This window comes from Enhydra lutris, unplaced genomic scaffold (genome assembly GCF_002288905.1).
Source record: "Enhydra lutris kenyoni isolate GAN:26980312 unplaced genomic scaffold, ASM228890v2 scaffoldscaffold59, whole genome shotgun sequence".
NCBI classification, from domain to species: Eukaryota; Metazoa; Chordata; class Mammalia; order Carnivora; family Mustelidae; genus Enhydra; species Enhydra lutris.
Genome location: NW_019154143.1, coordinates 5,242,453 through 5,254,906, shown reverse-complemented (window position 1 = coordinate 5,254,906; position 12,454 = coordinate 5,242,453). Strand labels below are relative to the sequence as shown.

General features: G+C 48.4%; 1 protein-coding gene across 2 annotated transcripts; it reads left to right on the top strand.

Annotated features, from left to right (window-relative positions):
* Window positions 1-3,108: 3,108 nt before the first annotated feature.
* Window positions 3,109-11,701, top strand: LOC111158469 (cytochrome P450 1B1-like). Of its 2 annotated transcripts, none has more exons than XM_022520504.1 (3): window positions 3,109-3,529; window positions 3,817-4,956; window positions 7,896-11,701. In XM_022520504.1, exons 2-3 carry the CDS (start codon window positions 3,911-3,913, stop codon window positions 8,482-8,484), a joined length of 1,635 nt encoding a protein of 544 aa, XP_022376212.1. In that variant the 5' UTR covers window positions 3,109-3,529; window positions 3,817-3,910; the 3' UTR covers window positions 8,485-11,701. The 2 variants fall into 2 exon arrangements, with proteins under 2 accessions (XP_022376212.1, XP_022376213.1); XM_022520505.1 differs by having other exon boundaries at window positions 3,722-4,956.
* The last annotated feature ends 753 nt before the right edge of the window (window positions 11,702-12,454 follow it).

Below are 12,454 nucleotides of genomic sequence, written 5' to 3'. Positions count from 1 at the left end.
CCACATCCCAGGCTGTTGACTGAAAGGGGATCCCGGGGCCTTAAATACTACTGGCTTTGGTTGAGAAGTTGTGTTGATGACTGAAGAGCCTGGTGTGGATTCTCACTAGAGGGAGGGCCCTGCCTCGAGCTGGGTCAGGGGTCCCCACGGGCCACCTAGGATTCACCCTACATCTCCATCAAGTACCATATGGGTCCTCCAACAGAGGTCTACACCACAAAGTCTGAGAGAATCCGAGACCTGCAAATTCTGAAGAGGCTGTTACCATAGCCAGTCACTTGGGTTTGTCATAATCCATAAGGACCTGTCCTTTTGACAGGATGGGCCCAGCTGGGTACTCTGCTTTTTAAAGCATGTCCTAGAATAAGAGCTGAGCCCAACGCACCACAGCTTGAAGGATATGCTTAAACTATTCTCTATGGCAAGAGGGCATGCATCTAGTTTACCTAAAGACTACACATACAGCATTATTCAGGAATTACTAACAAGAGGTCTTAAGAACAGCCTTGGGTTATACTTTTGAAAAGAGTAATCTACTTGGTTTAAAGGCAACCCCTATTTGCTTGGTTTCTGGTAGAGCTACTGGCATAGAGCTTTTAGGAATGTTGATAGCTAAGAATTGGCATAAGTCCATAGACAATTCCCATCTATTAAATTAAAGCCTACTGAGAGACCGATGCGTGCAGCTGTCTTGAACTGAATTATTAGGCAAGGGGCTTGCTAAAGCTGGACATTGTAAAGTTATGAAACTCATCTCAAAGGGTGTGCAGACCAACCCAGCTCTGAAACCAATGTTTATTTATTCCATTGCTCAAAAACAACTTCATCACGGATCTGAGGGCTCTGTTACAGTGTGTGACATCATTTCCAGAGAGAACCTCTCAAAAACTACTGAATAGAGACTTTTACAAAAAGCATTTTCTTATCAGGTCAGATATTTTATTGTTGGTTTCAGTCTCTCACAAAGTATGATTTTCAGACATCTCTTTGGGCTTCTTTAAAATTTAACCACTTAGTTCCAGGTCAGCTATGAGGCATAGTCCACAGGCCTCCCTCATCCAGTTTTACTGCAAAAGGGAACCATACTATTTCTTCTTTGTGAACCTCAGAGTCCTCACTTCCATAAACAAAATCAAGTATTCAAAAAAAATTCTTCCAGCTGATTTTTTTTTTTTTTTAAAGCAGGCAAGAAAGATGGCATTTGTGCTTTTCTCACCTGAGGATTTCCTTCCATATCAACTCGTCTGATGGATCTGGAAAGAGACTGAGGGGGATTCGAATTCTGGCTTCACCTCTTGAGATGTGGTAAGAGGTGGGGAGGGGAGAAAACCATCAAGCATTTCAATCACTTTCTTGAAAAGAATCATTTAAGATTACAGTGTTTTTTTTTTTTTTATTTTTACTTAAAAGGGAGAATGAAAGGGGTGGAGGGGAACAGGGAGAGAGAGAGAATTTTAGGCAGTCTCCACATCCAGGGGGGAGGCGACACGGGGCTCAATCTTACAACCCTGAGATCATGACCTCAGCCGAAATCAAGAGTCTGACGCTTAACAGACTGAGCCATCCAGGCGCCCCAAGATTATACTGTATGACTGTAATTGTATTATTGCAGTGCGTGTGATCTTGGTTAAGTCACATAACCTCTCCGGAACACCAGTTTCCACCTCTGCAAACTGAGAAGCAATAGAACAATAGAGATTCCCAGCGTGGGTAATACTCAAAGCGCAGAGTTGTCACGTGGTAAACCCCCAACTTTTGTGACACTTGAGGATCCCAGAGGCCCGGAAGTACAATTCCTCCCTGGTCAACTACCAGACATCTCACCCTTCCCCGGGCTCGCCCTTTCCCCAACCTTGCCGAGAAGCCCTTTTCTCCCCCGGGGCTTGAAAATGCTTTGTACCAGCTGGTAAAGGGAGGGCGCAGCCAGCGGGGGTAGCTACCGGGGACGGAGCACCTCCTGCTTCCCCTTCAAAGGAAGCGTCCCCATCTCGAGTTCACAGCGCCCAGATCCGCCTCCCGATAGGGTGGTCAAGGCGTCCTCTCCGCTGGCCCCCGGGGTGCGGCCGTGCGTGCGCCGCGGAGGGCGGTGGCAGCGGGTTCCCCGCCCTGGGCCGCCGCTCCCGCCGCCTCGGCGTGTCAGGTGCCGTGAGAAGCGCCCAAGGCTATGACCGGAGCCCAAGACTTTCCAGAAGCCGCGCACGCAAAGGTCTGCTCTGCACGCAAGGGGGAGGGGCAGCAGAGGAAACATCAACCCGATGAAATTGGTAGGCGCGAGAACAGCCTCCTGCTCCTCCTCCCCCTCGCCCTCCCTCCGGGATCCTCCGAGCGCCCTCCCTCCGCTCCTAGCCCCGCGTTCGTCCCAGCTTGGCTCTGGGCTCTGTGCCGAGGGTCTCGGACGCGGCCAGCGCGACCGCGCGCGGTGCTGGGGGCGGCGCCACCTTGGGGGACTGCGAAGCGGGAAGCCTCTCCACCAGCTGCGCGCGGCCAGCGCTGGCCTTTGTGTGCCCAGCACCGCCCGGGTCTGGGAGCGGCGTCTTTCGGGGTTCTTGATCTCGCTGCACAAGGTGGAAGGAGAACTTTGCCCGCCAAAGGGCCGCATCCGAGGGGCCTATTTGTTTGCAAGAAAGTTACAATAAAATAAAACAACTGGGGATATGCTGTAAAGGCAAGCCGCCACCATAACCCGGGTAGTCCGCGTTCTTAAACCGACAGGTTCCCTCTCCCGGCCCGGGCGCCCAAGGATCCCGAACGGGTTTGTCTCGGGGAACGGAGCTCAGTCACTGAGAGGGAAGAGGGGTCGTGCGCTCCGGGCGGGGGGCGCGTTCCCACCGAGAGCCCCGCGGGACGGGCAGGTTCTGTTCCCAGCGCGCTTCCGGGAAACTGCGGCTTCGCTGGGGAGGGACTGATTAAGAGTGGTTTTCCGGCAAACGGGAAGCTCACACCGCAGCTCTGGCAAAGCAGACAGTCACTGTGCCAAGGCCGTCGGGAGAATCGCGGCCGCCTTGCGTGACCACGGGAGCACAGCGATGCGGGTTAGGGGTCTGAGCCGCTGGAACCTCCCCGGCGCCCCGCCCCCCGCAAGCCCCGCCCCGCCAGGTCCACCCGCGGGATGCAGACCTTAAAAGTCGGGCGGGATGGCACGTTTCAGCTCTGGAGTGACTGCGCAAACGGGCCACGCCTCTGCGACACCAGCTGTCGGAGACACGCGGGGGTCCTGAGGGATGGGAATTGACTGCATTGGTTGACCCCCCAGTCTCAGTCCGCACTCTGTGAGAAAACCCCGCTTTGCAGAGGCCCCAGGTATAGCGGCGATCCGCAAAGGAGGGATCCTTCTCGGTCCGCATCCCAGTCCCAGAGCCCCTGGCTCGGACGACGCCTAGAGGCTCCTGAGTGGGTGCTCAAGCTCTCAGAGCAGCAGGTGTCCCGGCGAGGTCTCCGATTTCCTGGAGACCTCTTGCCCTCCACAAAGGCCCCAGCCCTGTTTCGGAGCCGTGCATCCCGTGCCGCAGGAAACCGCGCCACCTCGCAGGTCAGTTCTCCGCGGCGCTGCTTTCCCGCGACCTTGCCGGGCCAGGGTGGTAGGCACCGAGAGCGCCTCCGTCTCGATGCCCTCCGGGTTGTCCCCGAATTGCTGGGAACCGTTACGCCGCTGGGGGTTGAGGTGGGGACGGAGAGTTCGGGGCACAGAGAGATGGAGACACGCTCTTTCCCTTCTCCTTAGGGGAAGGGGTTTGGGCCGGGAAGAAGCGTCCTCTGCTGCTTGCCCAGTGCGCGCGCCCTAAGCTGACCTACGCGCCACCTCCTCCTTCCCAACAGCGCAGCGTAGCCAGACGCCAGGGGTAGGGGCGCAGGGCGCCGGCTCCTTCCTCCGCACACCTGAGCGACACTCCTCCGTCCATCTCTCTCCGACATGGCCACCAGCCTCGGCCCCGACCCTCGCCTGCAGCCGAGCGCGCTGTCGTCCCAGCAGACCACGCTCCTGCTGCTCCTTTCGGTGCTGGCCGCAGTGCACGTGGGCCAGTGGCTGCTGAGGCGGCGGCGGCGACAGCCGGGGTCCGCGCCGCCAGGCCCGTTCGCGTGGCCGCTGATCGGAAACGCGGCGGCGATCGGCCCGGCGCCGCACCTCTCGTTCGCGCGCCTGGCGCGGCGCTACGGCGACGTCTTTCAGATCCGCCTGGGCAACTGCCCGGTGGTGGTGCTGAACGGCGAGCGCGCCATCCGCCAGGCGCTGGTGCAGCAGGGCGCCGCCTTCGCCGATCGGCCGCGCTTCGCCTCCTTTCGTGTGGTGTCCGGCGGCCGCAGCCTGGCTTTCGGCCAGTACTCCCCGCGCTGGAAGGTGCAGCGGCGCGCGGCGCACAGCACCATGCGGGCCTTCTCCACGCGCCAGCCGCGCAGCCGGCGAGTCCTCGAGGGCCACGTGCTGGGCGAGGCTCGCGAGCTGGTGGCGCTGCTGGTGCGCGGCAGCGCGGGTGGCGCCTTCCTCGACCCGCGGCCGCTGACCGTGGTGGCCGTGGCCAACGTCATGAGCGCCGTGTGCTTCGGCTGCCGCTACAGCCACGACGACGCCGAGTTCCGCGAGCTGCTCAGCCACAACGAGGAGTTCGGGCGCACGGTGGGCGCGGGCAGCCTGGTGGACGTGCTGCCCTGGCTGCAGCGCTTTCCCAACCCGGTGCGCACCGCCTTCCGCGAGTTCCAGCAGGTCAACCGCAACTTCAGCAACTTCGTCCTCGACAAGTTCCTGAGGCACCGCGAAAGCCTGCAGCCCGGGGCCGCCCCGCGCGACATGATGGACGCCTGCATCCTCTCGGCGGAAACCGAGGCGGCGGCGGAGGGCTCGGACTACGGCGGCGCGCGGCTGGACCTGGAGTACGTGCCGGCCACTGTCACCGACATCTTCGGCGCCAGCCAGGACACGCTCTCCACGGCGCTGCAGTGGCTGCTCATCCTTTTCACCAGGTAAAGCCTCCAGGGCCGGGCCTTTCCTCCCCTGTAAAGGGCGGAGTGGGGCTGGAATATGCTGAGGGCGCGACCAACGCCCAGGGTTTGGGGTTCCGCGCCAGGTCCGCACCTCTCCAAGCTGAGATCTCGGAGACCGTGCGCGCACCCTACGCAGCCGGGCCCCGACCGACCCGGGCTTTGATCTTGTCTCTCGCTACCCCTTCAAGTGGGGACAGAATTGTGAGAGCCGCCTGAAAGGCAGGATCTTCTAAGTGTCCTCAGAGCAGTCCTGATCTCTGCCTCCTTGGCACAACAGAAGCAAAATCGGCACGGTTCCGAAAGAAAGGGTAACGGGGGATACGTTCAATAAACACAGCAGCTCCTTGGCCCGGCCGGTCCCCGGCGCAGAGCACAGGTCGCCCAGTCCCCGCGCTGCCCGCCAGCCGCGCGTCCGGGCTTTGTTCCCGGGCACAGGGAGCCCCGCCAGCGCTTACCCGGCACGGAAGCTTTAGGAAGGCGGCCAGAAACTAGCAGGTTGTGCTGGGTATATGAAACCGCCGCGCTAGTTGTGTTTAAAGTACCCGAGTTAAAAAACCGCAGAAGCAGTCACTTTTACTGAGCGCAGAGCGGCGTCCGGGAGGGCAAACGGGGCATCCACGAGGCGCCTGCGGACGCACTTCTCTGGTCCCCGGGCGCGGCTCGGTGGGCAGACTGATCGGCAGTGTCCACCTGGATTACGGTCGCAGAGCTCTGGGAAGCTCTACACGCAGGAAGCAAACGGGTTGCTGGTAATAAAATATAAAATTCACGCAGGACATGCTCTTGCTAAAAGATTAACCATTGTTTATCTGAAATTTATACATAAATTATACATTTAACATAGCAGCCTGCCGCTGCTCCGGGACAGATGGCTCACTCAAGGCACATCGTGGTTGCCTTGAGATACCTGAAGTCCTGGTTGTGCCATTTCTTGGCGCAGAAGGGAGCCCCGGGCGGGGGGGTGGGGGGGGATGCTGAATTTGCTGGCAATCCAGACATTGGAAGGCAAAGACTGTTTCTTTTCTTATTAGAATCCTCCAACCTCAGATCAGGTGCAAGTACTTTTATAAACTGAATTTTTTGTATTTTTAACATTGCATTTCAGTATTAAGAGCCCAGAAACACATATGGGCAATGAGCAGAAATCAAATACAAAGAAGTCGATAACAGATTGGGAAGAAGACATCCCAAAAGGAGATCGATAGGTCTTCTATGTCCCTCCATAAGCATATCATCTTTTGAAACTGCTCTCTCTCTCTTTTTTAAATCAGAAACTGAATTGGGCAGCATAAGTAAATAAAACAATTTTGGAGTCACTTTCAATTCAATATAGCTGATGAATACGTTTTTCTTCTTTTTAGTGAAAAGACAGTATGACGGAGGTTAGCAAATTACACTGCACATTTTTATATGTAAGTTTCTTAGCAAAATACAACCATGCCCATTCGTTTATGTATTCTCTATGGCTGCCTTCACAGCACAAGGCAGAGCTGAATAGTTGTGACAGGGGTTTGATTGGCAAAGCCTTAAATACTTACTATCTGGCCTTTCATGAAAAGGTTTGCAGACCCCTGAAGTATGATGTTCATGAGGTAGTTTTTTAAATCAACCGTAATTTCATACCATACATGCTTAACTTTTTTTCAGAGATGCAATAATAATTTACTTTTTTTTTTAACTTCTGGCATTTTCACTTACTGTAATGGACATTTCCCTGTTTTTAAAAACTGTATTATAGTGATTTTTGATGGCTCTCTAGTATTTTTGTCATAATAGCCCCATTATATATGATCACTTCTTTTAACACTGTTGATTGCATTTTTAAAATTTCGGCTATTGTTATAGTTACATATTTTTGGATCTATTGTTTCCTGCACATACATATCTAGGCATGGATTACTGGGTTTAAAAAGATTGGGGGGGGCGCCTGGGTGGCTCAGTGGGTTAAAGCCTCTGCCTTCAGCTCAGGTCGTGATCCCAGGGTCCTGGGATTGACCCCCTCATCGGGGCTCTCTGCTCAGCGGGGAGCCTGCTTCCTCCTCTCTCTGCCTGCCTCTGCCTACTTGTGATCTCTGTCTGTCAAATAAATAAATAAAATCTTAAAAAAAAAAAAGATTGGGGAGGGATTACCTTTCTGCATCTTGCTTCGTACGCAGATTTTGTTCTCCAAAAGGACAGTACTATTTGTATTGCCAACAGTGATAAGCATTATAGTTTCTACCATCGAACACTGGGAATTTCCTTTAAGTTTAGAAGATGTGTAGCTTTATCAGGATACCAATTTGTGTGAAGTGAGAGCAGTGTATGTCTTAGAATTATCCTGGGAAATGAGAGAAAAAAGGATCCGCTTTGGAGGCTGCTTTTTTGAATTTTGTGGACCCTGGGTACTCTTGCCTCTGTAGACGGCTTACCCCATAATAGATTTTTCAGTGACATTTTATTACTACATTGGAATAAAGATAATTAGGTTAAAATTACGTATTAAAACATTTTCTTTGACCTAACAGCTCCTTTTTTTGTTCCCTGATTTTGAATGAAATGAAAACATTTTCATGGGCCCCTGGAAAGTTTTGTGGGTCCTTGGCACTGTCTCCTGTGCCTCATGGAGAAATTGTCTTTGTTAGGAGTTTTTTCAGACTAGAAAACTTAAAGACTGTTTTCGACTTACGATTGGAAAAAGAGCATCAGCCAGGTGAGGCTTGCTACAGGAAATAGAACTATTAGTTTACCCATCCCGTAATTTAGTGAGAAAGTAGGAAACTGTTTGGGATTGTTTTCTTTTTAGGGGGCTGGCTGTGTTAACTCAACCACTGATTCAGATAAAGAAAATGGCATGAAAATAAACGGTCATGCGCTTCCTAGATGAAAGAATTCATTTGCCTCCCTTACTTTCTCCTTCTGTGTTAACAACCCAACAGGTATCCTGAAGTGCAGGCTCGGGTCCAGGCCGAACTGGATCAAGTCGTGGGTAGAGACCGGCTGCCCTGCCTGGACGACCAGCCCAAGCTGCCCTACGTCATGGCCTTTCTTTACGAAGCCATGCGCTTCTCCAGCTTTGTGCCTGTCACCATTCCTCATGCCACCACCACCAGCGCCTCCGTCTTGGGCTACCACATTCCCAAGGATACGGTGGTTTTTGTTAACCAGTGGTCTGTGAATCATGACCCGGCAAAGTGGCCTAACCCAGAGGACTTTGATCCGGGCCGCTTCTTGGACAAGGACGGCTTCATCGACAAGGACCTGGCCAGCAGCGTGATGATTTTTTCAGTGGGCAAACGGCGGTGCATTGGGGAAGAGCTTTCCAAGATGCAGCTGTTTCTCTTCATTTCCATCCTGGCTCACGAGTGCAATTTCAAGGCCAATCCAGACGAACCCGCGATGATGGATTTTAATTACGGTCTGACCATTAAACCCAAGTCATTTAGAATCAATGTCACTCTCAGAGAGTCCATGGCGCTCCTCGATAGGGCTGTCCAAAAGTTTCAAGCCGAGGAAGGCTGCCAGTGAGAAGCTAGAAGTGAGCTCAAATTTTGGAAATATTCAAGTGTTGGGGAGGGTGGGTAGACTTTTCTAGCTCCTCTGTGCCACTTTCTCAGTTGGCTTCTAAAGTGAGTATCAACCAAGGGACCCACTGATGAGGGGCTTCACGCACCTGTGCTCAGAGCAGCGCAGAGCTATGAAGGAGCTCCTGGGAGAATTTTGGAGCCAAAGAATTACAGGGTCCAAAGAATTTTTACACAATATTGAGTGCTGGTAATAATATCTTGAGGGAGCATCCTTTGGAGTTGAAACCCACATATGCGCACCCACAAATGACCTAATGAAGAACAGGTTCAGTAACCACACCTTCGTGGGTGGGATCCAGGACTGACGTTCTGAGCGCTGAAATCTGCTCCATAGGAAACCACAGTCAGCAAAATTTCTGAAAATATTGTTGACTACGCAAAGGCAAATCATTTCAGTGTAAGACACGGGATTGAGGGTGACAAGGGAAGAGGGTAAAGACCAGAAACTCCTTTCTGACCTCTTTCGTAAAAAATAGTTTAGGGAGTATCTCCGGATGGATTTGTCTTTTTGCCTACTGATGTGCTTTCTCTTTTTTGCATAAATCATGAGGTCATTTGCTTATAAAGAAATTAATAGTGGTTGATTCAATAGTAGGCTTCGATGATTTATCATGAATTTTGAAGTGTAAGTTGTTAAACCGTCAAAAATTCCAAGCCAAAGTCATACCTCTGCTGTTGCCAAAATACAGAATTTCAATGATGAGAAAAAAAAAAAGATTTACCAGCCCAGCTAAGCTTTATGGTGTATGATCATAAAGCACTGATTTCAGTAAGTCTTGTAGAATAAAAAAGTCACCAAATACTATTCAATATATTTACATATATAATTATTCTTAAGTAATATGTATTAGTTATTGGATTATTAAATAGTATTAGTTATTTTAAGAAAAGTTTGAGTTATGTACATCTGTCCAAAAGAAAGACCAATCAAAAAGTACAATTCAACCAACTTAGGCTCAAATACTTGAAATGAGCCTATTTTGACATCATGGAAACTAACGTAAAGCAAAGTCCATTCTCTCATCTGCAAGTCTCAAAATTGGATCTCTAAGATGCGTCCTTATTACTTTACAACATACTTTCTAAAAATTATATTCACAATCTAGAATCTTCTTGTAAAATCAATGTTGTTAATATGTTATAATTCCAAACTCTCAGCATACTTAAATTTTAATTTAATTTTAAAGCCGTTCTGATTGTTGAGTTTCCATTGAAGTTACTGGAAATCTGACCGTTAGCCTGTGCAAGGCAGAGAAATTGAACCTGTGTCTGCCTGGTGAATAGGGAAAAATGCAATGAATTATCTAGATCTTCTCTTTATTAGAAAACCAGGGGGGAAATTCCCATCATACTAGGCCTAGTTTCTTAAATGATTTTTAAAAAATAGTGTCCATGTCTGTGTTTTGGAAAGTCAGAATCAGAAGGTAGCGTTGGGAGGCTGTTTTGAGGATTGTATCACGTTCCACTGGAGCTGATCAGATCAGGTGTGCTGTTCAGGATGGCCGGCCTGGTGAGCAGCTCACTTTGTTAACTGTGAAAACATGAAGCCTGAAGGAAATATATATGTTCCATTTATGTAAAGAGCCCAAAAACCTAAAACACACACGCAAAAACAAAAAAACAAGGCCAAACGAAAAAACGCACGATGGAAGGTGGCAAAAGTTGGAAGTGAAGGTTGGAGCTTTAACTTTCTGTTGCGTGTGAACTTTCAGAGGAAGGTATACATGTCCTGAGAGTTTACTGCTTCTTACATTCTATTAAGCTTTTTGGGAATCTTTTAATCAAAGTTACAAAGGGAGGCATGTCTGATGGCTCTGCATAGGGGCGGTGAGAAAAAAGATCGGAAAAGCAAACAGAAGAAATATGATTAAGCTTTCCCCCACTCATTCCAAATTAATTCCTCTGAAGCACAAAATTTGAAATATGAACATTTAGAAAAATGTATCACCGGCTAACGTTCAGTCCCAAGTATACTTAAAAAAAAAATCTACAACACAGAAGATCTATTTTGTAATTTGGAATTCTTTTATGAATAAACATTTCGTATTCTTTTAATCGATAAAATCTCATACCTCTTGAGGATGGAGACCTGTGACAGTATTTTTTTAAAGGCACTAAAGCCAAACTGTAGAAAAATTTAAATACATTTAAATTTTTTTGTCACCCACTATGCTAAAACATGGTTACCCCCTACCCCTAAGCAGAACCAAGACAGTGATTTTAGGCTGTCCTAGCCCACTTACTCTGAGACATGTGTGGTACAAGAGCAAGCATGTACCAATCTGGATGCCTCATTAAGTCAACCAAGTCCAGATGTGCTATAATCTGTTTGTACAGATGTAGGCTCAGTTCGGCTGGGACTAATGGCAACGGAGAAGGAGGAAGAGAGGCAGGCTCCTGGAGGCTCCCTGGCTTATTTAAATGCAACTTGGTTATTCTCTATTTTACAGTCTAGTTAAAGGAAGGAAAACGAAACCCAAAACAAACAAATACAAATAACCAAACTTGGAGGCTACAGTAATCCAGCTACTGGTCTAATCAGAAAACCTTATTATATTTCTTCCAGACAAAGAATGTATTTGCTGGTCGCTATTGTAGTCAGAATATCTACTCTCCAGGTTATGGTAACAGTTAAAGTATATTGTTCCTTAAATAATTCCTTTATATACTGAAGCTTTGACTTTGCAAGAAGATGACTTTTTTCCAAACAAAAAGATGTCTCAGGTTTGTTTTATGGGTTATCTGAAAGCTTTTTTTTCTCCCCCCCTCTGAAAGCTTTCATGTCTCAGAACTTAGCCTTCACCTGTGAAATACTATTACGGCCTTAATATTTCCATAGTAGATCTATATTAGATCAAATAGTTGCATGGCTTTTATACGAATTTGTATGTTTTTAGCTATGACACGCTGTGTGTTATTTTAGTAGATGTTTATAGCTCATTGATAACTTTTTATTTAACCTTTTCCTATTTTTGTATTTTATCACCGATGCTTTTAACACTTAGAGAGCTACTGTCATACATGCTTATAACTGAATACATTTTGGCGACACAAGGTTAACGTGTATCTTTTACCATGTGATTGACCAGGTTAAAAACATTCTGTATCTGTAATTACCTATAACCTGACACCGTTACCAAAATAATAAAAATCACTTTCTAGTCTTGTTATGAAGTTTTACTTTCTGTTGTAGCGAATCTGCTACCTTTTTTTCAACATGCATCCATTCATTAATGCATCCATTCATTTCAACTCCTACTTACAAGTGCTTGAATTAAAATGTTGCCTTGTAAACATTTTACTTGGTCATTTGACATTTTAGGCTGCTTGCCTTTTTTTTTTAAGTAGACGTTCAGCATTCAGTTTCCTACCAAATTTCTGATCTCTATATTTTTCAGTTTATGAGCACCAACACAAGAGGTTAAATTTCAGTGGCAAACATCTAGCAAAGTGAGAGTTGATTTTTAATTTTGAAAGATGGACTAGAGTAGATTTTTTTAAGACTCTGGCCTTTTATTTCTGCTTCATCTAAAAATGCAGGACACACTTCCACCCTCAGCAACAAGCCAGTCTTTTCCTTTAGTATTTAATTCATTCATTTTGTTTCCTTTTGTCACAAAACCTTGTGTGTGTGTGTGTGTGTGTGTGTGTGTGTGTGTGTGGTGAAAGCTTTTGTTTTCAATTCAGTTGATACACATTTTTTCATTCATTTTTAAGGTACATGTGCCTTAATTAATAAATGCAATTCATGTCCAATAAAAATAGAATAGGGGAGAACATTCTGTCCCATACTCTGTGGAAATATTTTCTGCTAACCTTTTTACTGGGTGAAGGATGTGACTTCCCAGAGCCTCTGCTGGGACTCTCCAGGCTCTCGCCGCCCCCCACACACAGATGGCAGGCTCTGCGGT

Coding starts and splice junctions, on each gene's coding strand:
- LOC111158469 (XM_022520504.1), top strand. CDS start 3,911: ATGGCCACCAGCCTCGGCCCCGACCCTCGCCTGCAGCCGAGCGCGCTG. Junction 4,957..7,895: donor CTGCTCATCCTTTTCACCAG/GTAAAGCCTCCA, acceptor ACAACCCAACAG/GTATCCTGAAGTGCAGGCTC.